The sequence below is a fragment of the Scyliorhinus canicula genome, chromosome 15 (assembly GCF_902713615.1).
Source record: "Scyliorhinus canicula chromosome 15, sScyCan1.1, whole genome shotgun sequence".
NCBI lineage: Eukaryota > Metazoa > Chordata > Chondrichthyes > Carcharhiniformes > Scyliorhinidae > Scyliorhinus > Scyliorhinus canicula.
In genome coordinates this window covers 50,397,838-50,422,408 of record NC_052160.1, presented here as the reverse complement: position 1 = coordinate 50,422,408, position 24,571 = coordinate 50,397,838, and the positions used below count along the sequence as shown (strand labels likewise).

At 41.8% G+C, this 24,571-nt stretch overlaps 1 protein-coding gene across 2 annotated transcripts in view; it reads right to left on the bottom strand.

Moving 5' to 3' along the window:
* The window catches only part of LOC119979121 (dual specificity mitogen-activated protein kinase kinase 3-like), a 143,250-nt gene that overhangs the window by 30,449 nt on the left and 88,230 nt on the right, over positions 1-24,571 (bottom strand). For both annotated transcript variants that reach the window (XM_038821128.1, XM_038821129.1), the window contains exon 4: positions 3,913-4,026. In XM_038821128.1, coding sequence (XP_038677056.1) covers positions 3,913-4,026 — 114 coding nt within the window. The remainder of the gene's footprint in view (positions 1-3,912; positions 4,027-24,571) is intronic.

Below are 24,571 nucleotides of genomic sequence, written 5' to 3'. Positions count from 1 at the left end.
ATTGTGATTTCCAATTTTCCAAGTCTCTTGCCCCCGGCATGATGAGAAATCTAGTGTGATGTCACGTTGACACGATTTACAACACTGTATAACAACGAGAACCTGGCAACCGCACCTCCGAAGCAGGTATCAGTTTGCCATTACCATACAGAATGCCAGTTGCAGAGGGGGAGAGGGAGTGGGGACCCAGATAGTTTCAACTTAGGTGGTTGGGTGCGAAGATTCTGTCTCAGCATCTCAGGGGATGGGGTTGCACGCAGGTCTTAGTGCCCCTTCCTGCCTCTAGGTTTAAAGGGGTTTGGCAATTGGTTTGCAGGCAACGATTCCCGTGACTTCCATGCTGGGCCTGTGGCGTTATAACCGCTGGGGGATTGCCTTTCTGGAGTGGCAACTGCAAAGTGGGTGAGAGCAGCTGAATCCACAGGGCCAACACAGGGAGCGACTGAGGTTCTTGAATGGGGTCCCATGAGGGGCCAAGGCTGTATGCGACTCTGAGAAGGGGTGTTTTCCAGCTTCATGAGGCATGAAGACCCCCATTCAGGGGGGAGTACAACTGCAGTCAGAATGAGCCCCCACACCCAGGCAGCATTGCGAAGGCAGAGGGTATGAGCTGTATAGAAGTTCAAGGCCACTGGTTATGGAGGTCAGACTGTCAGGGATTAGTTTCTGGGTGGCTGGCTGTTCCAGTTGGAAGGCTTGTTTAATCCACAGCCTGAGAGAGCTGGGAGAATAAAGGTACCTTCCAAGGACGAGGTTGACATGCTAATTGTGGTCTTCACATTGATCAGTATGCCTTACCTGCCACAAGGAGAAACAAGTTGTGTGTCTTTTGAGTGCCATGGGAGTTGGAGTGCCCCTATTTGGTATGATATTTTTAACACTCATTTAGTGATTCACTTTTTGTTTAAGACAGTTTCCCTTTAAGGGACTGTCCATGTAATTTGTCCCTCAGTTTATTTGATTTAGTTCTCTTGGTTGTTTGTGTTCATCAAAATAGTTGGAAGTTGGGAGCATTTTCCCCAAGCATTTTATTTCAAAGCCCATTCTGCCACATAACAGAGGTGACACACGTGTCCCTCAGTGCAAGGCGTTATGGTGAAATCGCTCATCATTCACCCCATTAAAACCGATGACGTGGGGTGTATGTATGTGTGGGGGGGGGGGGTCGCATCGTTCATTCCCTAGTGAGGTTGAATGCACTCAACAGCCCTAATACCTCACCGCAACAGAGGATGTCTCAGATGCTGAGAGGATTGAGAGTCAGAGAACAATCGGGATTCCTCATCCCTCACTTTCATGTTCTCTTCCTTTCAGTTTATGATTGTGGAGAATCATGGAGCCAGTAGAATTCACAGTTCTATTGATTGCAATCGACCAGCACCAGTGACATTGATGTGCTGCTACATGTGGCTAGGAACAGCGCCTTGCAGAGGAGGAAAGAGGCTAGGTCTGCTGCTCTTCTGGGAGCAGGGCCACAAATGGCGGAGCCCTAGGAGGAGACACTACCAGATAAAGCTATTCAGACATTGAACTTCCTACCTCCAGATGTCAGAGCTGTAGAGCCGAAGGCTGCGTCTGTCCCAGGAGATGTTGGAGCAGGTGATGCAAGAATTGGCACCACATGGATTGGGTCTGTGGCCATTAGTATTAACCCCATTCAGAACGTCTATATATGCTGCTAGTTTCAGGGCATATCCCAGTGAGCCTCGAAGAGGGAGGTTACAGGTGCACTATCTGTGGGGGTCCATATGTACATCAACCTGGACTGGGACCAGGTGAGCCAGGTCCCACATAGCTGGCATGTGCCCCAGATGCAAGATGTCATGGATTGCACCCACATGGCTCTGGGGTCTCCATTCAGCATGGGCCGCTATTTATGAACTGCAAGGGCTACCACTCCCTCAACATCCAACTTGTCTGTGACCACGCGATGTGCATCATGCAAGTGTGTTCGTATCATCGCAATCGACCGGCACTAGAGGCATCGGAAAGAGGTGCCCCACCGATTGCAGGGATTAAATTTTCCTAGGGTGAGCGAATCAGAGGCAAGCCACCACGAGTATGACGTGAATCATGTGGGGGAAAATCAAATTTGTCAAAGTAGTGCAATATTCGGTGAGTTTCCTGCCGTTGGCGAGATTCTCACCGTTTTCTCACCAGAACAGACATTTGAAAGAATCTGGTAAGATTTCACCTAATATAATTGAATCTTACAGTGTCGATGGCTATTTGGCCCATCATCTCCGTACCAGCTCTTCAAAAGAGCTATTCTAATTAGTTTCACTTCCCTGCTCCTTCCCCACAACCCTGCGATTCTTTCCTTCAGCCACTTCCCTTTTGAAAGTCACTACTGCACGTACTTCTACTGCCCTTTCAGACAGTGGTTCGTTCAACTTGCTGTGTAAATACATTTCTCCCCATCTCTCCCTGGGAAACTCATTTTTGTGTGGTGCAATTAAACATAGTTCGTAACAACACAAACAACAATGTGTTTGAGATCTAAAGCTTTACACATTAGCCAAGTGAACAAACCTTCCTTTCCACAGTAGTGTGGCCTTCTGCAGACAAAAGGGGGACTATTAATGAGATCTGCTAAATGTAACTCAAATAAGTTCATGGATTCTTGTTTGCATAATGCAGGGGAGCAGTTATCATTTGTTACAACCTATAGTTCCCATTCGATGTCCCTAACATCTCATTATTTACTGCATTATTGATGGTAAGATTCCTAGCTCCTTGTAGGGAACTCCATTTCCACACCACTAGATGGCATCCAGAATTATTAAATAAATTGGCAGAGATAACCACAATGGGACCAGGACTTAGTAACAGTACAAGTGAAAACACATTGACAGTTTCTGTTACATCAGGAAACAGTTCAAAACTTACAGAAAACAAGGACAAGACAAAACAAAAAAGTATAAAGAGATTAAAAAAGAGAACTTGAAATGGGAACAAACAGCGATCACAGAAATCCGCAAAATCCCTTCAGTGCAGGAGGCCATTCGGCCCATTGAGTCTGCACTGTAACATCTGAAAGAGCACCCTACCGAGGCCCATACCCTTGCCCCATCCCCAATACCACGTACATTGACCATGGGCAATTCACCTAATCCACCTAAATCTTGAAAGGGAAAAAAAATAAATTAAAATGAATGAATGCAAAAATTGGCTCCAAAAGACAAATGAATAAAATGGAGATGCGGTGGTACCTGAATTATCCATCACAATGGGAAAACCACTCCACCGCAACCAATGAGAATCGTCAATCTGGTTTTTAAATTAGCCTATTTAGATTACCTCATGCTATATATATCGTTTTAAAAATGCTAAATCAAGAACCCAGGGACCGTGAAAGTACATGAAAAGCCTTTAATTGCATTTTAGCTGCTAAATGCAAAACAAACCCAAACTGAGCAAACTTCTTGCTGAGGATGAATACTGCGGAAAACTGGAGTGATAGTCAACACAACTCCACTGCAAATAGGTTATGTAAGATGTTGAGTGCTCATGTATTTATGGTCTGCGCAGAAAAGTACAAAAGAAAACATGGCACAAGTTAAAAATTGGGTCTCTGTAAACAGAAAACAAGTTGATTTATTTCCTCTATACAAATACAGGAGAGTAGACCACGCAGCCTCTTGAATCTGTTCACATTCAGTTAAATCATTGCCAATTTGTATATTAACTTAATTTACCTGTCTTTTGCTCCATGTCACTGGATACCCTTACAGAACAGAGATCTAACGATGTCAGACTTTAAAATTTCAGCATTTTGGCAAAGTTCCAGAGATTTTTGTGAAAAAGTGCTTCCTGATTTCACTTGTGAATGGACTGGCTCTAATTTTAAGCTTATATTCTAGGACTTCCTTAAAAATATAAAACTTCAGCAAAGAGCCACAAGTTTAGTACCTTCACAGCCATTATGGTTCCGCTGGGCGTGTGCCGCACTTTCTCCACCACTCCATACGCTCCTCGGCCAAGTTCATTGATTGGCACCAAATCATCAGCTTCAACCTCGAAATTCTGCAATACACCACACAGATAAATATCAAGCTGTTTACTCTCTGCATGAAGTGCATTAAAAAAAGCTGAAACCCCCAATCTGCTGCGTGATGCAACTTCTTCGTGCGCCCAAATAGATGGAGCAAAAGGATTTGATCCAATCGTAACTAGTTTCACCAGCACTCAGGATCAAGCAAATGAGGTGAAAGATCAGTAGAGCAGATCAACCCAAATTATTGTCACGCACCTCCCAACAGGAGCTAGCTGTCAGAGAATTGGCAGACATGTAAAGATAAAATGGGGGAGACTATGCTTTTTTTTTTAGAAAAATCAACAAGATTTGGGCAAATAAGTTTTTGATCACTTTCCCATGATACAGCATTTAGGTAGATAGTTTTGAATTATTAAATGCTTGCGTTTCTGGTGTTTGGTTCATATATTAAAACTGGCAGCCAGCCATAATCATCAGTTGATTTTCTTGATAGTGGCCAGCAATGTCATATCTCAGCTCATTTCCTGATGGAAGGTGAAATTTTTCCTGCCCATTGCATTTCATTCTTCAGGCTTGTGACACTTAATGAGCTTTTGTCTATCAGCCTTGCCCATCAGGTTGTAAAGTAACGGCACAGTTTGAAAGCCAGATTCCTTTCAAGGCTGTTTTTGGAAACTGCATTGATTTTGTGAGGTCCGAGACCCCATTTCTCAAGTGCCTGGTGCATGCGGTTCGAAGACCTGCAATAAATATTTATGTTTGTTGCAAAGCCTCAGGATTGAGCACTTGTCTGCAATATTGGAAAGGGTTTTAACAGCTTAATTGAGGAAATTATGTAACATGCTCAAGCAGTATTAGCTAATCAGTTTTCAACAGCCCATCAGAAAAGCCATAAAAAGGGTGACAAAACCAAACAAGCTTCATGTAGAAACATCAATTTTCTATTAAAACATAGACTCCTAACACGATCCTGCTGTTTTATATTTTGTGATGTACATTAACATAGTTGCTCGTCCTCATTTGATTTTTAGACCCGACATTTCTCTATACGAAAGCTTTAAAAACTCATCAATATTAAATGTCCGCAAATTGAGATCGAGTTAACCACTAAGAGAACAGTTGATCTCTCAAATAAGTCTGCATATGCACTGAAACTCAACTTATGCCCTCCCTCGCAAAACACTCTGCAAAACGATTGAACTATCTAAGTGCTCCTGGTTTTTCCTGCAAAATCTGCACCAAGTAATAAAATAACTGGGTCTTTTTGATTATAAAAATACAATGCATCCTTCAAGTAGTGCCGCTTGCTTCAACAACATCAGTTCTGCATAATATTTGCCAAGACCACTGTGAATTACATAATGGCAAACTGCCACTGTTGCCATGGTTAAATCTAATCCTTAATCATAACTGTAATGTATTACAATCCCAGACCAGACTCCAACAGTGACATACTGGACCTAAACCCCAATATTTTAGTTTATTTTAAGACTGAGCGGAAAGAATGATTTGCTCCAGGAGTGATTGCATGAAACAAAATAGAGGTTGGTTATTTTTAAAACAATACTTCCCATTTTAAAATTAGCAGGACATAGAGTAACACTTGCTTTATAAAACAGATTTGACTCTGGTTGGAACCCCTTCAGACTCTGGCTGAATTTCTTCAAATCGCTGCTTCAACTAGGTTGTTTCACCTCTTCCTTGTCTTCAGACAAGACTGCATTGCTTTAAAATATTACTCTTTTTTTGAAAAAAACTATCCTACTTGGAAAGAATTGTGGACTCAGAGACAGGCAGATCAGAACTCAGCTCCTCTCTCTCTCATAGCTACTCCAAAACGCACTGCCCCTCTGCCTTTCTGAGCTCACCCAACAATGACCTCATCTCCCCAAGCTGGAAAACAAATGATCTATGTAGGCTACAAAATCACAGTAACTCCCCAGGGACCTCCCCAGTCCATTAGCCTAGACTGAAAAACACATTCCTTCATCAATTTCACCTTCTGTTTCCTAGAAGCAAAACAAATTCCTTTTTAAAACACACTATACCCCCAGGATTTTAACCCTTAAATTGACCAATACTTCGAATCCTATATTCGCAAAGTGTTCCAGTTGTCACAAATGACAAGTTCACAGCCTTTATTTGATTCCATGCCATTTTGGGGTCCAAGAACCACTCGGTAAAATTTGATTGTCACTTCATGTGTGTGAGGTTTAGAGGTCGACACTGAGATGGCGTGCTGAGAGTGGAGATTAATGGTGAGTTCAACTGAATTGATCTTTAACAGTCGCGTCAAAAAACAGAACATCAAGTTCTGCTCGACGCAATAAGATGGGGCAACCACAATAAAGTTACCTACTTATGGCTTGCTGGCACACAAACAGAAATAGCAATGCCATTAGTGTCCCATGTCTAGGTTGTATTAGAAATTAATGGTCATGAACTATGCTATGTTTTTCATACGTGTAGCATTCATATGATTTGAGCAAGCAAGCAACTTACTGAGTCAGACACACACACACACACACACACACACAATCATTCCATTTTTAAAAGTTTCTCTGAAATGCATCACAGACTGCTGACACTAAATAACTACCTGTAGCTGCATCCCAACGGCAAATGTTAATCAATGGTTACAAGTTCAGCAAATACCCACTATATGCCGAGAATGTTGGAAGGCAACCGCTTTGCTTAACTAATACAATACAGCTCTGAAGAGACACTTTGGTTTGAAATATTAACTCGGTTTCTCTCTCCACTGATGCTGCCAGACCTGAGTTTTTCCAGCATTCTCTTTATTATTTCAGATTTCCAGAATCTGCAGTATTTTGCTTTTATCCCTTTGCTTAACTGTTTGGAATACATGGCAACATGGGTCTTCAAAGAGGAACCGAGGGGCTAGTTCAACTTTGATCGACTGATCGGCAGAATATGCTGCTCCATCACCTATTCTGGCAGCAATGAAGCCTTATTTCCCACCGCTGTTAGGTACCAAAAAGTCTTGAAGGAAGGGGCGAGTCCCAGGATCAAACCTAGAGTTCCATCACCGTGAAAAGAGTTGGAGCCTGGATGGAGTAGCTCCAACTAAAAATGGAAAGTGGTATCCAAAGATGTAAATGGAACCTCCAATTTTGATATTAAAAAGGAGACCATCACTTGAAACACCCAATGCTGGGCTCCTTTCAAAATGAAGCCGGTTGTGTCGTCAGTGTTAATAGAGCATGAAAGTAGGCCATCATGCCCTGCTATGAATCATTAATGCCAGAGTGAAGGAAATGAAAATCAGCCCCACTGCATTCCAGTCTGGAGAGGAAGATTCTGGCCAAAAATGAAAATGGCAATGCATTAAAGCCTGCAATCGACCTCTTCATTAAGATGCTGCCTCTGTAAATTGCATTGCATTTTAGAGACACAATCTCTTGGAATGATGGTAAAGTATCAGGTTCTGACTGAAAACTGGCATGTTTCTCTCCAGGAACACAGCTGAGTTTCCAGACCAGATTTTCTGGCACTTAGTGCACAGAAAACCTGGGGTGCGGTTTACACCAGGTCAGGCCGGACGAGGCCTATTGGAGTCAACAAGGTCGGCTCGAGAGAGATCAGGACGCCATCTTTAAAAGGTGCCCTGGCCGCTGTTTAAAATAAGTTCCCCCAATCTGCCCAGTGACCACCCACACAAACTTTGGGGCTACCCCTCCACCACCACGGAAATATCAGCTCTGTCACTGGCGAGGGGTGGGAAGATTTCAAACTGAGATCTTGCTGGCAGAAATCCCGTTATGGCCCTCTCAAGATTTAACGGCCATAACAGGATTTGCACCCATAGCAAACAGGCTCACTAAATACCGCCCATCAAGTCTAGCTCCTCCTGACTATTCCAGTGGCTCAGGTGAATGTTAAAAAATCTCATGGCACTGATCAGAGAACCATGGAATTTTCAGTGCTCTAAACAACGTTTAGTCCTCAACCAAAGGTACCAAATGGTTGAATAATTGATCCTTCCATCATATGCCTTCTTTGGAGCTCACTGGGTGCAATATGGCTGCTATATTTGCCTCCACATTACAGTCACTGCATTACTCGGGGCATGAAAAGGTGTTATATAAATTCTGTCTTTAGCACACAATTTATTCCTTTACAATTGCAGCAAGAACTTTTCACTGCCATCATTATTTCTGGGCCAGGTTCAGTTCCTGGTCAGCAGTCCTGGCTGGGGAGGGGACAAGCTATGGGAAAAAAAGCACTAGGGTTTTCCAGACAAATTTGTTAGTTCTCAGCCTTCTTATTTGAATACATTCCAATTACACAATAGTGAGAAAAGGGCTGTCAACATGTCAATTATGTTCTGATTAATGCAAGCATCGTTCAAACAGTTAGCTTTTGTAATTGAATATTCTGCCAACCAACAATTCAGATACAGTAAAACATCCCAGCAATAATGCTAGATTGGCTACATGTCTTCACCATCACAATAAGCTATTGACCCAACACCGAATCACCTCCATCTCATTTAGATGATTTATTTCAGATAGTGCATATGGTTTTACTAGGGAAAAGAGGTTTCTTTCTTGTTAAACTATTGCAGCAGCTCTTCGCTGTCTAAATAACTATATCAGATGGTGTGTGCAGTACTTTTGTCATATTAGATCTTCTTGTGGTCAGTTTAAAGTACAGCGCAGTTTAAACAGCAAACCTTCCTCAACCAACTAACGGTGGAGGGTCTATCATGATTTCTGCTAATGTGTAAATGATGCAAGGTCGTGCAGATGGAAATGCATCTCGCCTCTGTGGGACACCAGATTTCATTATGGTAATGGTGTCAAAAATACAGAAAATATACACCAGCCCACACTTGTAAATCCCAAAACAAAACTTCAACAGTTAGACGTGTTCTGTGATTGGGTAGTACTTGTTGAACAATCCTGAGGTGCGCTAATAGTGACACATCTAAGATAACCAGACAAGCTCGTAACATGGATCATTTATGCTTGTTATGAGCGACATAAGCAGGGACTCATTCTTTGCAAACAAAAGGAACATGGGCAAACCTTGTGCCCTTCCTGAATTACTCAGATGTATGGGAAGTCTGTTATTCTCTGTTGCTTTCTCCATAGTAACACCATGGCAAAAGATGGCTTGCCAACCAATCAGCACCCCATTTTCCTGTAGTATAAACTATTGTCAATGTTTGAAACTTACATTCTTGCGTTTGGCCTGATGAGTGTGAGACAAAGAGCTTCAACACCATTTCTCCCCTCTCAGCAATAGAAATGTGGTCTTTTGGAAGCATAATATCGCTGAAGAAAAATTTTATTTTCGCCGCAATCAAACAGCAGTATAGGCAATCAAAAGCAATAATTTATCTCTTTCTCTTCCTGCAAAAGGGTTTTTTACGAAGTGTGACGACAACAGTCAAAACATGAAGGTTTTCAATTTAGTAATCCGCACTATTCTACAATGAATTGTGCGAGTTGCCCAAACAGGAGGACCCCATACCGTGAGAGTTCTTTTGCCCGCATCACAATTCAGTTCCGATCTACACCAATAGTGAAATGGAATTAAAAATCAAGATGGGTAAAATTGTCCAATCCAGAGATATTATCACTCTCATATGATATAACTCAAAAATAATAATAAACCCTTCACAATCTTTGTTTACTTAAATTTGATATTTGCATATTGCAATTTGATATTTGCATTTGTTTTCTTTTGTAACCAGATTTTAAAATTCTCATCCTGGTTTTCAAATCCCTCCGCAGCCTCATCCTACTGTATCTCCATAATCTCCTCCAGCCCTACAAGAAATCTGCATACCTGCAATTCTGACCTCTAATGCATTTTCATTGCTCCACAATTGGTGGTCATTCCTGCAGCTGCGTAGGTCCTAAATTCTGGAATTATCTTTCCCTAAAGCTTTCAGACTCTCTCTATTTCTCCTCCTTCACCATCAGCTGTGAATCAGTGCTTTGCACTCTCGTCTCTGAACCAGCAGGTGGCGGGTTCAAGTCCCAACAGGACTTTTGATGCTTGCCCTAATACAGTATAATGTAACTTGGTGTCAAATGTTACTTAACATTGCCCCTGTGAAATGCCCATGGATGTTCCAATGTTAATGGCACTTTCATAAATGTAAGTTGTTATTTCCATGTAATAATAAAAATGAATATATTAGTTGTTTGAGCCAAAAACCCTCTGGCCTGTGTTTGACACTCCACTGAGGAGAGTGGTATTGTACAACAAGATTACAGCTAATCCTGTAAGCAGGTTACTTCAACTAATGACAATTGCAAATCTTTTGAGTCACACTATTCTGCAGCACATTTTTCTGAAGAGGTATAATGACTAGGTCCACTTACGAATGTGAAAGCAGTGAGAAAAGCCACAAATTGTAACAATTGAATTGATAAAAGAAAATTTGCTTGTAATTCTGCTCGATTAACTTTCAATGCAAGAAACATTTTAAATAAAAGACACTAAAATGTTCACAATATGGAATAGTGACTGATTTCACCAAGGTTCATTGAGTTTTATAAATAAAATGGATGCTATAGAGCCAAGCACTGCGGTTACCTGGGCTACGTGGACTGCAGCAATTCAAGAAGACAGCTCACCACCACTGTCTGCAGGGAACTAGGGAGGGGCAATAAATGCTAGCATAGCCAGCGTTGTGTCCGAAGGCAAGGGCTCCATACATAGTTAGATAGACAGGATACAACAAGGTTTATTCTATTACTCCACAATACAATAACCCTCTAATCCATTCCCCTCAGGGTCCTCTTCCCCGACTTGCTCCCAGGTCATGGTTTATATCCTGAGGGGGTTTCTCCAATTGGGAGGAGGTTATAATAATAATCTTTAATATTGTCGCAAGTAGGCTTACAATAGCACTGCAATGATGTGACTGTGAAAAGCCCCGAGTCGCCACACTCCAATGCCTGTTTGATTACACAGATGGAGAATTCAGAATGTCCAATTCACCTAACAAGCACGTCTTTCGGAGCTTTTGGGAGGAAACCAGAGTACCCGAAGGAAACTCATGCACACACGGAGAACATGCAGACTCCGCACAGAAAGTGACCCAAGCAGAAATCGAACCCGGGACCCTGGCGCTGTGAAGCAAGTGTTAATCACTGTGCTACCATGCTGCCCCTAAACTGTGCTCCGCTCCTTAATCATTGGGGAGTTGGTATTCCAAGGTGTAGGAGGGGAATCTGACATAATGTAGGTTCTAACCCCTTTGGGGTAACACCCAGCAACACCCACATCCTGTAAAATTAATTGTTATAAAGTCCATTAACTAAACTCTTGTTTAACATAGTTTGTTTGCATTTCCTGAAGACATACAACATATCAAGTTATTCTGTACAATCATTATGTTTCTGCATGAACGTTAAACCACTTGTTTCCTAATATGTAATGAATCTTTGTTTGGTTATAAATAAAAGGTCTTCAGAACATTAAAAAACCCAACAACAACCTGTATTTACATAGCATCTTTAATGTCGTAAAATCTCCCACGGCACTTAACAAGAGTTTGATATCGAGTCACATGTTAAGGCAGATGACCAAATGCTTGTTCAAAAAGTAGGTTTTTAAGGAGGTAAAAGTAAGGAGGTTTGGAGAGGGAATCACAGGATGTAGAACCTTGGCAGCTGTAAGAACATTTCCAATACAAATCAGGGGTGCTCAACAAGCCAGAATTGGAGGGCACAGATTACGGAGAGCTGTTTCAGAGATACGCGGGGCAAGGCCACGGAGGGATTTGAAAACAAAAATGAGAATTTCTAAATCACTGAAGGGAAAGACTGGGGATTGTTTCAGCGATGGAATGTGGTGGTCTCACTGATGATGCAGATAAGTTATCAGAAGCCCATCGCAGATTCAAATATCACAAACCTTGCAAACTGTCTGTTTCAGCCTCAAGACAGTTGCCAAGGCAAGAAATTGACTTAAAAAATAGAGAACAAAGTTGTGGTGAGACTGAAGGCAATGGCTATGAAGGAATATGTACTGAAGGTGGTAGCAGAAGTGATAGAAAGGTGAAAGCAGAGGGTTTAAATTGGCTAATGAGCACCATTAAGAGTCACTGATCAGACTACTTAAAAGGAAAGTGCATCGCTCACAACTGTAGTAATCCACGGGAGGCAGGAGTTCCGTCACCATACCAATATTTATTTACAATAACAATATTACAGGAGCAGCTACAAACAGTGCTGCTAGCAGTCCAGTCAACTTAAGACTGGTTCACAAAGCCTACACAGGTGCTTATATGGGCCCCCTCAATGAGCTATCATTGAGGGAGCTCATACTCCAATTGGCCAACCAATAAAGCCAATTGGAGTTCATTACAACAACATAGACCCACTATACTCAGGAGACTGTTCTTATAAAGAAAAAATCCATTGCATAAATGTGAACTCAACACAGGAAAGAAGAGCAATCTTTCAGCCCATCAAGCCTTTTCCACAATTAATAAGATCATGGTTAATCTGTATCTGAAATCCATCCATCTGCTCACCTTTATTATGTAACCCTCAAGACTTGCCTAACAAATCTAAACCTTCCTCATCTCCTTGATCATGCCTTTAAATTCCCAACAACCGATGTTAGTGTTATAAATGTAGAAAATGTAAAATAGTTCTATGATAAAGATTCATAGCTCTTTTCCTCTTTGACTCCTGCTTTGGAATTTCAGCTGTTCTAACATCCACCTAAACATATATAATTGCACTATAATTGGACATTATGAAAATAGGGAAAATATACCTGAAGACTCATAGTACATAAAGGTCCTTTGGCTACATTCCTTGCACAGCTGGTCAACAGAAGGCTAAGGGAGTGCCTCAGACATAGAAAACCACAGTAACATGGAGCTGTCAAGTGTCCATGCCCCAGATTTTGGTCCATTACTTCCTATTGGCAAGTGTTTGAGATTTCCTGTGGTGTGACTTATGCACTGTGCCCAACCCTACTGCTACAGAGGTGCCAACATTTGCAGTGGTTTTGGGAGGGTGTATAATACTTCCTTTAACATTTGACAATCTTTCTACAGTTCGCAGGAGCATTAAAAAAAAAGTGTTGGTTGTAGAGGTTTTTAGTAGTTGATTTAATCTTTATGATTGATTACCATGGGCTCTTTAATAGTATGTTACAGTGCAAGTGGAAACTCTCTCACTGAATAAACGAGGATCAAAGAGGAAATTGGGAAGAAAATGCTAAAGGGGTAAACTAATCTGTGCAAGCAGTGTAAAACAGGCTTGCAGAGAATTAGCAGCCGATGTTTCACTACGCCTGATCTTAGAGTGAGAGTTCAAACTCTTTTTAGAGAATTGTTTCATTCTCTTACTGTTGCTTTCATTTCATTGGAAATTAAAAAGCTGTTCAATATTTCCAAGTCAATACAAATAAATCAGCTGTCATTTATTGCAGTCATTTGGCTTGTGTGGACCAATTTCACCACACAACTGTTGTACCCGATTCCAGGTTAGAACACCCATATGTTTAGTGTCGTAGCTATATTTACATAATGCTGCCTCAACCACCTAGTATATCGTAGAATAAAAAGCTATTTGTGTTGAACATGATCTTGTACTGTATTTAATTATCTGATAGGCCTACCTCTGAATAATAACGAAAGAAATAATCCTGAGGGTTTAGAATCATACCGTTTAAATTCAGTTTATTTCCAATACTGTATGATAGGCGGATGAGAACCCTCAAGAGAACTACATGCATCCAAGTTGTGATGTGGTTTCTGAACAGACTTATCCTCTTCTAGACGCTCCACCAGTTCTTACATTTCCAGATTGTTTGGGGTAACGGTCAGGTGAAGGAAGCTCCCACCTGAAATAGGCAGGAGTGTCATTTTTTTTCTGTGCCTTAAACAACAGTGTCTCCAGCAACTGAAATTAATGTAGTGTAACGGAATGGCCAGTGGATGTGAGGCACTCAGCAGCAAAGCTAATTAATGCAGAAAAGGCTTGAGAAGCTAAATGTCCTGTGTTCTTTTATAAATTTAAGTAGTCAAGAAGCCCACTTTTACAATTTTGAGGCCATTTCTGACCTATTTTCATATTTTTCCTTTTGGCATTTTGCGTCTTATGCTCAAAATGGAGCCAATTGTTCTTTGTCTGCAGCATATATACTGATTGCCATTAGAGTTTGTCAATGGAAATTCCCTGTGTGAGGTGTTGGGAAGAGGAACTGGACCACCTGATGACATACCAGGTCAGTCAAAATGCTTGTGAGGGACTCTGTGCCTAACCACACCCACAGGGAGAGGTGGCTGGTCTTTGCATTGGTAGACAACTGGTGTACGTGGGAGGTTCCAGTTTAACTTGGGAGTTCAGTTCTTTCCTTAGAGTCAGAAGCTCATGGAGTCAAGACCCACTCCAGAAAATTGAGCCCGTAATCCATTGTGACATTCAATTCTTATACAGTTCTGAGGGAGCTGGAGATGCTGCCTTTCAGATGAAATGTTAAACAGAGGGCCTCATATTTCTAATGCTGCATGAAATCTGACATATTAAGGTGATTACAAGCCTGCAGCATCTAACTGACTGCACTTGCTGGGATGCTAATTGCCCTAATTTTCGTTGGTAATGTTCTTAACTAAATGGAACTGGCTGCAAGACTCAGAAGTATCTTCCGAGTCTTGCAAATACAAGATTATGCACGCCATCAAACTAACACAGCTAGTGGCAGAACCATTCTGTTCAGACATTAAACCTGCACGTGGCCTTCTTTGTCATGTTTTAGTCTCTGCCCTCAGTCTAAGTCATAGGTTACTAACAAGTTGAGATGCCTTTTGTCCCCATCCTTAAAAGTATCACTTACGTGCAACTTCCCGCTCCCACTAACTGTTACATCTGGACTAATCTACACCAGGATCTCCAAATGCTGATGTAAATGTGTTGACCCAGGAAATTAAGTACCCTTAGCATGTTACCATTTAGACAGGATTGGAACTTGTTACAGTATTTAGCCATTCTGGCAGGACTTGCATAGCAAAAGGAAACTCAGGCTATTTGCCTTTGAACAGGCATCTAGGCACATAATCAACAGATATCTTGCCTTGCCATTTGAGTGAAGGTACGGACGAACTATACAACTGAAGTACAGTTACTGATGAGTGGCTGGATAATCACGGTTACATGTCTGCATAGAGGAGTGTGATCTCCAAAACACCAACTGAGGTGTTATTAAAGGAGTTAAATAACAACAAATCTGACTTTACCACCATAAACCAGCACTTGATAGAAACTAGTCTTGGGATGTAGCACCAAATGGGTATTACTGTTTCAGCCACCTGATATACTCCACTCACCCAAAATACATAAACCATTACCTTCAACTGTGTCAACTGAGTGTACAGCAAGTGGATGACGGGTGATATGCTTAGCAAGATTAGCTTCTACCCCATAACATCTGGATAAGTAAAATTCCGTCATCATTATTCCTAAAGTGGGACTATTTCATAAGATATAATAAAAGGCATACAAGGATTGTTCTCTCTTGAAGTTCCCCAAACAGCAGCTCCAAATAGCAGCTGAGAGGTGGAGAGGTGAATTGCTCCCTGTACTTGGTTAACACTATACAGCTGGGATCTGGTTAGCTGAGGTTCAAACTGATAATGCACCCAAATTTATTCTTCCATTTTCCAGAGTCAAAATGAATGGGAACATGGCTCGAATTGATTGTGGAGATTAGTGACCACCAGGATTGCCAATTCTGGACATATTCCAAGACCTCTGCCTCCAACTGTTGTACCCCCACTCTCACCAATGGTTCCCGCCACATGTCCAGCGTGCACTGCCTTCCCACACAAACAAACTCTTCATTGTCTGATCGATGATTCTAGACCATCAGTCAAATAGCCTTTTATTCCCGTCCTGCTTTTTGTTTTAATAGCCCCTTTTCTCCTGGGATTACTCCTTACGGGGGATTTGGCAATCCTAGTGACCACAAATCCATTGGCTGGAGCTCCAGAGCAAACAGTGTTCGCCATATACTCTACAGTGCATCTGAAGAGAAATCATTAACCTGAAGCGTGAACTCTGTTTCTCTCTGTCCACAGTTGCTGCCAGACCTCCTGATTATTTCCAGCATTCTCTGCTTTTAGTGCGTCCGATTATCCTGGGGATGTTTGTAAAATGATGATTCCACCATATTGTTACATCTACTCCCTTTGTAGATTTCTGTCGATGTTATAATGAAGGCATCCAAGATTTTGTAAAACGCTAGAGAGCTTTCTGCAGGCATCGAAGAAACATTTGCACTGATTACTGGAATAAGATTGAAAGTCAAAATTTTGCCTCAAGGAATGACCCAAATTCATTCAGTTTTCAATTCATCATATATCCCAATTTATCGCAGCTGCTGTACCAGCAGTGTTCTGTAGATTGTTATTGATGAGTTCGGAAACTCCCAACCATTGCTTATAGCTGCACAATAAATTATTTTTCCCCCCTTTGTAAAGACATTTTCTTTGTAAATAGGCTTCAAATCGCTCAGAAATATCTATCCACCACTGTGCTACAAAAAGGGTATAAACCCGGGATTTATATTAAATGTATAAAAAAGGAGAGCTAAAACAATTTTTTCCATGTAAAGCATTCCATATGGTGAAAGCTCTTTGCAAGTGACTATTGAAATTGAACAAAGTGGGCGGCACAGTAGCTAGCACTGCTCCCTCAAGGCGCTGAGGACCTGGGTTCGATCCTGGCCCGGGTAACTGGAGTTCGCACGTTCTCCCGGTGTCTGCGTGGATCTCACCTCCACAACCCAAAGGATATGCAGGGTAGGTGGATTGGCCACACTAAATTGCCCCTTAATTGGAAAAAATAATTAAAATAGAAATTGGACAAATTAATGGTAAATCAGGAGATATACACGAGGAAGAAAGTTATTAGTGAAGATGAATAAGTGCAGGGCTTCTATTCTAGTTCGAACAAAGGAAATATAGGAGCCTTAGAGGCAGAATTAGTTGAAATTATAATGGTGATTGCAGAGGCATAAACCAAATATTTGAATCTATCTTCACGACAGAAGACACAGGAAACATACCAGAAATTGTGGGGAACCAAGAGTCTAATGAAAGTGAGACAAAGTAATTGATATTAGTAAGGAAAATGTTCTGGAGAAATTTTGGGACTAACAGCCAAACGAATCCCTGGATCTGATGGCTTTCACCCTAGGGTTCAAAAAGAGGTGGCTGCAGAAATATTTGATGCAATGGTATCTTCTAAAATTCCATAGATTCTGGAATGGTCATCCAAGTGGACTTGAAGGGAGCAAATATAACACAAGTGCTCAAGAAAGGAGAGAGCAAATAGGGAACTACAAACCACTTAAACTTTTTATAATTAAAAAAAAGGCGAAGGATTATTATACTGGAGGCAATCTTTATTCAGTTTTACATTTATTTATTGACTGAAACAGTAAAAGATACACCTCCTTACTAAATCACAGTTTTAGTAATTGTTTTATATGTGCCCAAGTGAACCTCCAATTGAAAACCTCCATTTAAACACAATTGATGTGAAATTAACAAGCCTGACACCAGTCATTGAAAAATTGCTGGAATACAATATTAAGGATTATTTGCCCCAGTTATTGCGTGAAATCTTCGGCCTTCTAGCCCTCATTCCTCACAGCCCATCAACCCCCCCCCCCCCATTCCTCAAACCCCATCCATGCTAACTCATGCCCCCATAGCCACCTAAAGCCCTGTGTCACCTTAATTTCAACTCATGCCAACCCTTGCCCCCCTCCATTATCCTTACACTCTCTATGCCAACTCACCCAGTACCCCACCACAGGCAGACCCCAGGGGCCATGATGAAATCAATTAAAGATCTAAATATCTATAACAATTTTCACTATAATAAAGAAAACACTCCTATTTATGAAAGCCCAATTAAATCTTTAAAAGACCCTCAAGTGCGTACTGATCAATACAAACAGAATTGTATTCATAATTCCACATCAAAGATAGTTAATTGTTCAATAATCTTTTTAAGCTGGCAATCGGACTGTAAATGTACAACTATCACCCCACCCACCCCGGAGATATATTGTAGGTTGTGGATGGCAGGCAACTATTAACAATAATACAATAGCTCATGTGGTAATGTCAATAACAGCTATTGTAACTGCTAAAAGTTTTTTCAATTTTTACTGACATAGGCAGACTTGTCTTTTAATTTGTTTAAGTGTTGGGAATTTAAATAATTTGGCAGTTATACATCCTTTACTTTGCCTTTCATGAACGTTTAAGTCTCCATAAATCTGTGACTCACGTGCTGCAGAATAAAACCCTTGTACAAGCAAAAATGAAGTCTGTTTGAACTCAGCACTTTCCCCTACTGGCAAAAATTGGATCTATCGGAAACAGAGGCAGGGCTTCCAGATCCAGTTCCCATTCATAATTTTTGAAGTTCTGTGGAGTCACCATGAAAATGCAGCTTATTGTCTCAGGATAAAGTGCAACCATTTAGGAGAGAGGAGCAGTATATTTTTTTTCACTCAGAGGATTAGGAGTCTTTGAAATTCTCTACTTTAAAGGGTTGTGGATGTTTGATTGTTGAGTACGTTCAATGAGGAGATAGATAGATACGCATTGGAACTGTAAAGGAGTATGATTTGAACCACAATCTTCTGATTTAAAGGCAAGACACATTTCACTTAGCGATTGCGAGCCAAAAATATTTCAGTGACCGATGAACTGCTCTACGCTATAATCCAAATTTGGCCCTTTGATGGCTTTATGCACCAACAATCCAATATATAAACCCCATGGAAGCAAACTTTATGATTTGGGTGAAGCAAGTTTAAAATTCTGACTGAGGATGACCGCATAAGCAGGATCAGTACGCACTTGAGTGTCTTTTAAAGATTGCACGTTGTAATTTTTTATAGCACATAAATCTGACTTGTCAAAAGCATGCATTGGGAAATTTAAAATATTGAATTTGCGTGTCAGTTTTCTCCCTTCCTCTCCTGGTAGTATTGTCAGCAGTCTTGCTCCACGTGACCTTTTTTTTTTTACATACAAGTTTAGACAGTGATCATTGGTGAGCTCTAGTGTTCAAACCCCATTCCTGTCCTCAATCTACAGCCACACAAGCACACATACTTTCCGGCATGAGTAACTGGATAGCAATTGGAAATAGGAACCCTGTCTAATTTCCAACAACCACCATTTTCATAGCATAGAGGGGTCCCTATGTAGTGCAGACTTGACTTCAGAGACAGGGGATCAGACCTGGGGCCTTCCCAGATCCTTATAGATCACTACTGGTGAGCCTTGCAAATTATGCTTTGTGACTCAATTCAAACGTTTAGGCAGTTGCCATCAGTCATTCATAATGTGTTTCTCAAGACACAAAAACTAAACTGATCGGTGCAATTTCGAAGCTTTACGTTTAAAAATTTACAAAGAAACTCATTCATGACTGAACATTAATGCAATAAGCAAATGGCTCTGCATAGATTATCATAATTTTCAGTTATTTAAAATCAGATTACTCACAGATGGTTGATTAACACCAATTAAAAGTGTTTATTTTTGCAATAAAACAATTTTCAGTTGTATTAGTCAAACTGCACTCTTAAATGTCGTACAGAAGGCTTTAATTTTTTTTAATTTTTTTTTTTTAAAGTGCTGCCCAAATGCAGTGGATTATGGCCGGCTTTCCATTCGATGACCTGCAATTAAGTTTCAGCAGAAATTTAAAGGGTGAAACCCCACGGTGGGCAGCATGGTGGCACAGTGGCTAACACTGCTGCCTCACAGCACCAGGAATCCTGGTTCAATTCCAGCCTCGAGTGTCTGCATGGGTTTCCTCCGGGTGCTTTGGTTTCTTCCCACAACCAAAGATGTGCAGGTTAGGTGGATTGGTCATGATAAAATTGCCCCTTAGTGCAGGTTAGGTGGGTTTATGAGGATTGGGTGCTCTTTCAGTGGGCCGGTGCAGACCCAATGGGCCGAATGGCCTCTTTCTGCACTACAGAGATTCTGTGAAACGCGTTTCTCAAAACTCATGCAATTTTTGGTGCAATTTGCATCTAAATGGTCAGTTGCGCCCAAGGTGGAAATGCCAGGCCAATATATCAGAGGATATAGCTACATTTTTTCTCTTCTTGTAACTGCTGTCCTGGTTAATTATAATTAGAAGCTGGAAGCATAGGAAATCAACGCACACATACATATGTACCAGTGGTTAATTTTTACTACACCAATTAAATCCCCATCATCCTTTAATTCTTCACTCACCATCAGCAAAGGCCATTCTGCATCCAGTTACTGTTCCAGTATAACATAATTTATCTTACAACCCTAATGGTTTTACAAAACATTCTTCTACTAAAGATGTAGGATCTCGGCAAGCAGGCATGAAGAGGACTGTCACAGTGCTACTCCTCAGAGCTGTTCCTATTCCTGAAAACTATCAGGGCCAAGGAATCTTGAACATACAAGTCATCTGTGCATTAAATGAGGCATCTAATCTTTAGGTCAGAAATCAAATTGCATGTAATAAAGAAGTGGAATCCTATCTGCAAGGCTGGAAGTTTACAAAATTGTATCTGACAATTCCATCAAAATTCACAGCCCACTAATCCACTGCTTTTACGAGGACTACTGTGCCAAGGAGCAAAAGGTTGTTTAAAAACGAGTACTTCAACACAGCACTGCAACCGGTCAACTATAGCATCTAGGAAGCTAATCTAATTGGAGAAAAAGGCAGAGAATTTAGTATACGGCTTTTGATTTCTTTTTTTGAAGTTGTATCACACCGATGTTACTGCCACAGAAAATAAAATGGAGGGAGGGTGGCACCAGGAAGTACTTTTTATTGAACCCTGTAAAAATATCAAGTGGTTTTTATTTGACACACAATCTTTGATTAGCAGCCAAGTACTTCCAGGTCACCTCCCAGCTCTTGGGCCACTTCATGATCTCATCAACATGATTGAGCTAGGTGTGGTTGGAAGCAGTTCCTTTGAAAGCCTATGGGGACTGTGACTTTAAAATTGGCTCCAGGACCTTTTCAAAATTGTAAGACTGGACAAAATCTGTTTGCAGAGAGTATCCTGCAGTTGGAATTAAAAAGAGAGAGAGAGACACACACACACACACAGAGGGGGACACACAGTGGGACACAGAGAATCAGGGTTAGAGATGCAAAGACACCAGGATGTAAGAGACAATAAGCATCAGTGAAATATACAGACAGAATGGCCTGGGCTCCAAAGCTGCAAAATCGTTGGGAGGTCATTCATTCTGAATAGTATTTTACTAGTGATAGAATTGGAAAACCTAGGCCAAGGAATGGAATCAGACGAGTGGGCAGAGAGAGGGAAAGAAAGAATGAGGGAATGTAATACAAGCAGATTGAGGTACAGAAACCAAGTTTTTTAAAAGTCCCCAAATGATGCCATGGAAATTTCCTCTGGTCCTCTATGGGACAATGGGCAGCAAGAACCTCCACTGGCCCTTTCATTTCTTTCATTCTATCCCAAATAGTCACCCGCTCTTAAAGGTACTCCTTAAATGTACTTCTTTGGCTAGCTCTGTCTTCATTTTTCATCTGGTTGTATTTATTCTACTGCCACATTAGGAGACAAAACCTGTGTCTGGCCAGTCTCGGTTGTCTCTCTGTCACAATGACCCACCAGGTATTTCTTGCCAGTTCGCTAAAGAACTTCTGCAAAGTGATATTGTCTCTCCATGTGATGCTCAGGATCTTGTATAGGCAACACTGGTGAAAGGGCAACCTACATGATACCTTTGCTGTTCTCTTCCATATCGCTGAGGCAGAAATTGCAGATGGTACTACCAGAGACAAGTAGGCTCACAGCTTCATGGCCATATTGATGGTGTTAGATACCAAGGCCATATGGAGCCGCTGTGAAGACCGATGCTGTTTTGCCAATTCTTATGTGGACATCAGTCTCTACATCTCCACCTCCTTGGAGATGTTGCTTTCTAGGTAGGGGGAATGGTTGATGACCTTGATACTCATTTGCATGATATAGTGATGGGAGGGCCTCATTGCTGTCCAGCTATAACGGTCTCAATCTTCTTGCAGCTGATGCGTGGATCAACTTTGGTGCCACTGCTCTCAAGACTGGTGGTGAGATCTTGGAGCCTGTGCAATTTTTCAGCCAGCAAGGTGTGTTGTCTGCCAAATGCAGGTCCATCAACTAGTAGTGATGTCAAAACTCTGCACCCACCATCAACTTCCTCACGATGAAATCAATAACCAAGAAGAAAAGGAATGGGAGTATTCAGTCTTGCAGAAGTTGAAAGAGTCTGTGACGCCCTTTCTGGTCTTGGCACAGCAGCTGGAATTGCAGCACAAGGCTTTGAATATGTCAATATGCCATTCCAGGATGTTGTATTGTCCTGCCATGTATCAAAGTGGCTTATGATGGATGCTATCCAATAGAACCACATGTTACTGGGTAAAACCCTCATATAATATGTACTGTATACACGCTCACCATTATAAAACGCATATAGACCCAACTCATCATGAGCATTTTAAAGAAGATTCACCCATTTTCCTAATCGATATAAAGTAAGGAACAAAAATGTATTTGTTTTCTCCGTTCGTTCCCCACACCTAAACATACCATAATTGCTTTTGGCAATATACATCATGTCCAAAACGGTGGTGTAGTCAAGAATGCTAATTGAAGGAATTTATACAAGAAGGCGCACAAGAGGAACACCGACACAGGTGAAGTTATTCTGAACACATTGTTACAAATGCAAGGTTTTATATGATTGTTATGTTTTGGGACTGCACTTAGGAAAAAAGGGGAAAATGAAAGGGCTGATATGGCCTACTCTGAATGTTGCTCACAACAAACCTGGGTGGCTTCGTTGTTAGAGGAGGTTAGTGGGTGTCAGGTTGTTTTACTGGGAAATGGATACAAGATATTAATATACTGTGAACAATGACCAGACAGCTGTGCTGAAGGTGGAGACAGTGTTAGGCCTGGATTTATTCACTCCCAATTCAGGGTACAGAACATATCCTGGCCCCGCACACCAGGCCCAGAGAATATGTCCAGAAGTTGGAATTCAGGGCAATTGGCCGAATTGGAAATTGGGCCCAAGCCCCCCGGAACGAGTGGAGAGGCTGCCAGATGTGGTGAGACAAACTGGCGTGAAGGCCTTGTTTCTGTGCTCTGGCACTCTGTTGAATTTATTTTAAAAAATATGAACAATACATACCAATCACTCCTGCCACCCCCCCCCCCCCCCCCAACTCCAAGAAACACTCCCCATGTCTCATCCATTCCACCTCATCACCCTCATGGCCCTTCATATCCCCTCTACCCATTCCCCAGACCAACATGCCCCCAATCATCTCCATAGCCCTTAATAGTCCAGAACTTATGTCGATCCATGCAGCCAACGATGGGCAGCACAGTGTTGCAGTGGTTAGCACTGCTTGCCTCACTACACCGAGGAGCCTGGTTCGATCCTGGTCCCGAGTCACTGTCTGTGTGGATTTGCATTCTTCCCATTTCTGCATGGGTCTCACATCCACAACCCAAAAATGTGCAGAGTTGGTGGATTGGCCATGCTAAAATGCCCCTTAATTGGAAAAAATAAAAATAAATAAAAAGTTCATGCAGCCACCCATCACCTTTTACCCTTATTCCCTCCATGCCAACTCACCTAGTATCCACCACGAGCAAACCTCAGCTGCCATGCTGACATATAATAGTGTTTATTGATGTTATCATGATTGGTGAAAAAACCTTGCACTGGTTAAAAAAATTCTATATATAGAAACTCCTTCAACTAATTTCTTGTTAAAACAAGTATTTCTATTCTATAAACACATGTACCTGTCAGTCAAATTGCTCAGTCACCTCACTGTGATAATGTTAGGTTGTAAAATCAGTCATGCAGCACAAATATTGTAATGATAGCCCTCCCTCAAGTCTTATTATGTCAACAGAGTGAAATACCAAGCAGACTTTTTTTAAACTTCACATTTTAAAAAATAATGAAAAACCTGGAAGAATTGACAGCTCTTATGATAGCTTCGACAGCTCCAATGCCTTTATCACCCGTGTGAAATCATGTGTTCTTTTAACAATCTCAAAGTGTGCCTTACTTCTCCCAAATGTGGGGCGAAATTCTCCGACCCCACGCAGGGTCGGAGAATCGGCCGGCAGCGGCGTTAATCCCGCTCCCGCAGGGTTTTTACATTTCTGACCGGCCAAAAACCGGCGCTGTGCAAATCCCGCCGGCAGCCTCTGAAAACAGCTGGCGCCAGCGGGATTTCATTTTTTTTTAGTTTCCACAATCTCCGGCCCGGATGGGCCGAAGTCCCCGCCGACGTGGCCATGGGTCACGTCGGCGGAAATCACAGTTGCTTGAAAACGGCGTCAACCATTGATGATGGTTGACGCCGTTCACTGTCGGGGGGGGGGGGGGGGGGGGGGGGGGGGGGGGGGGGGGGGGGGGGTGGGGGGGGGGGGGGGGGGGGGGGTGGTTGCGGCATCGGGGGGGGGTTCGGCATCGGGGGGGGGCGGCCGGGGGGG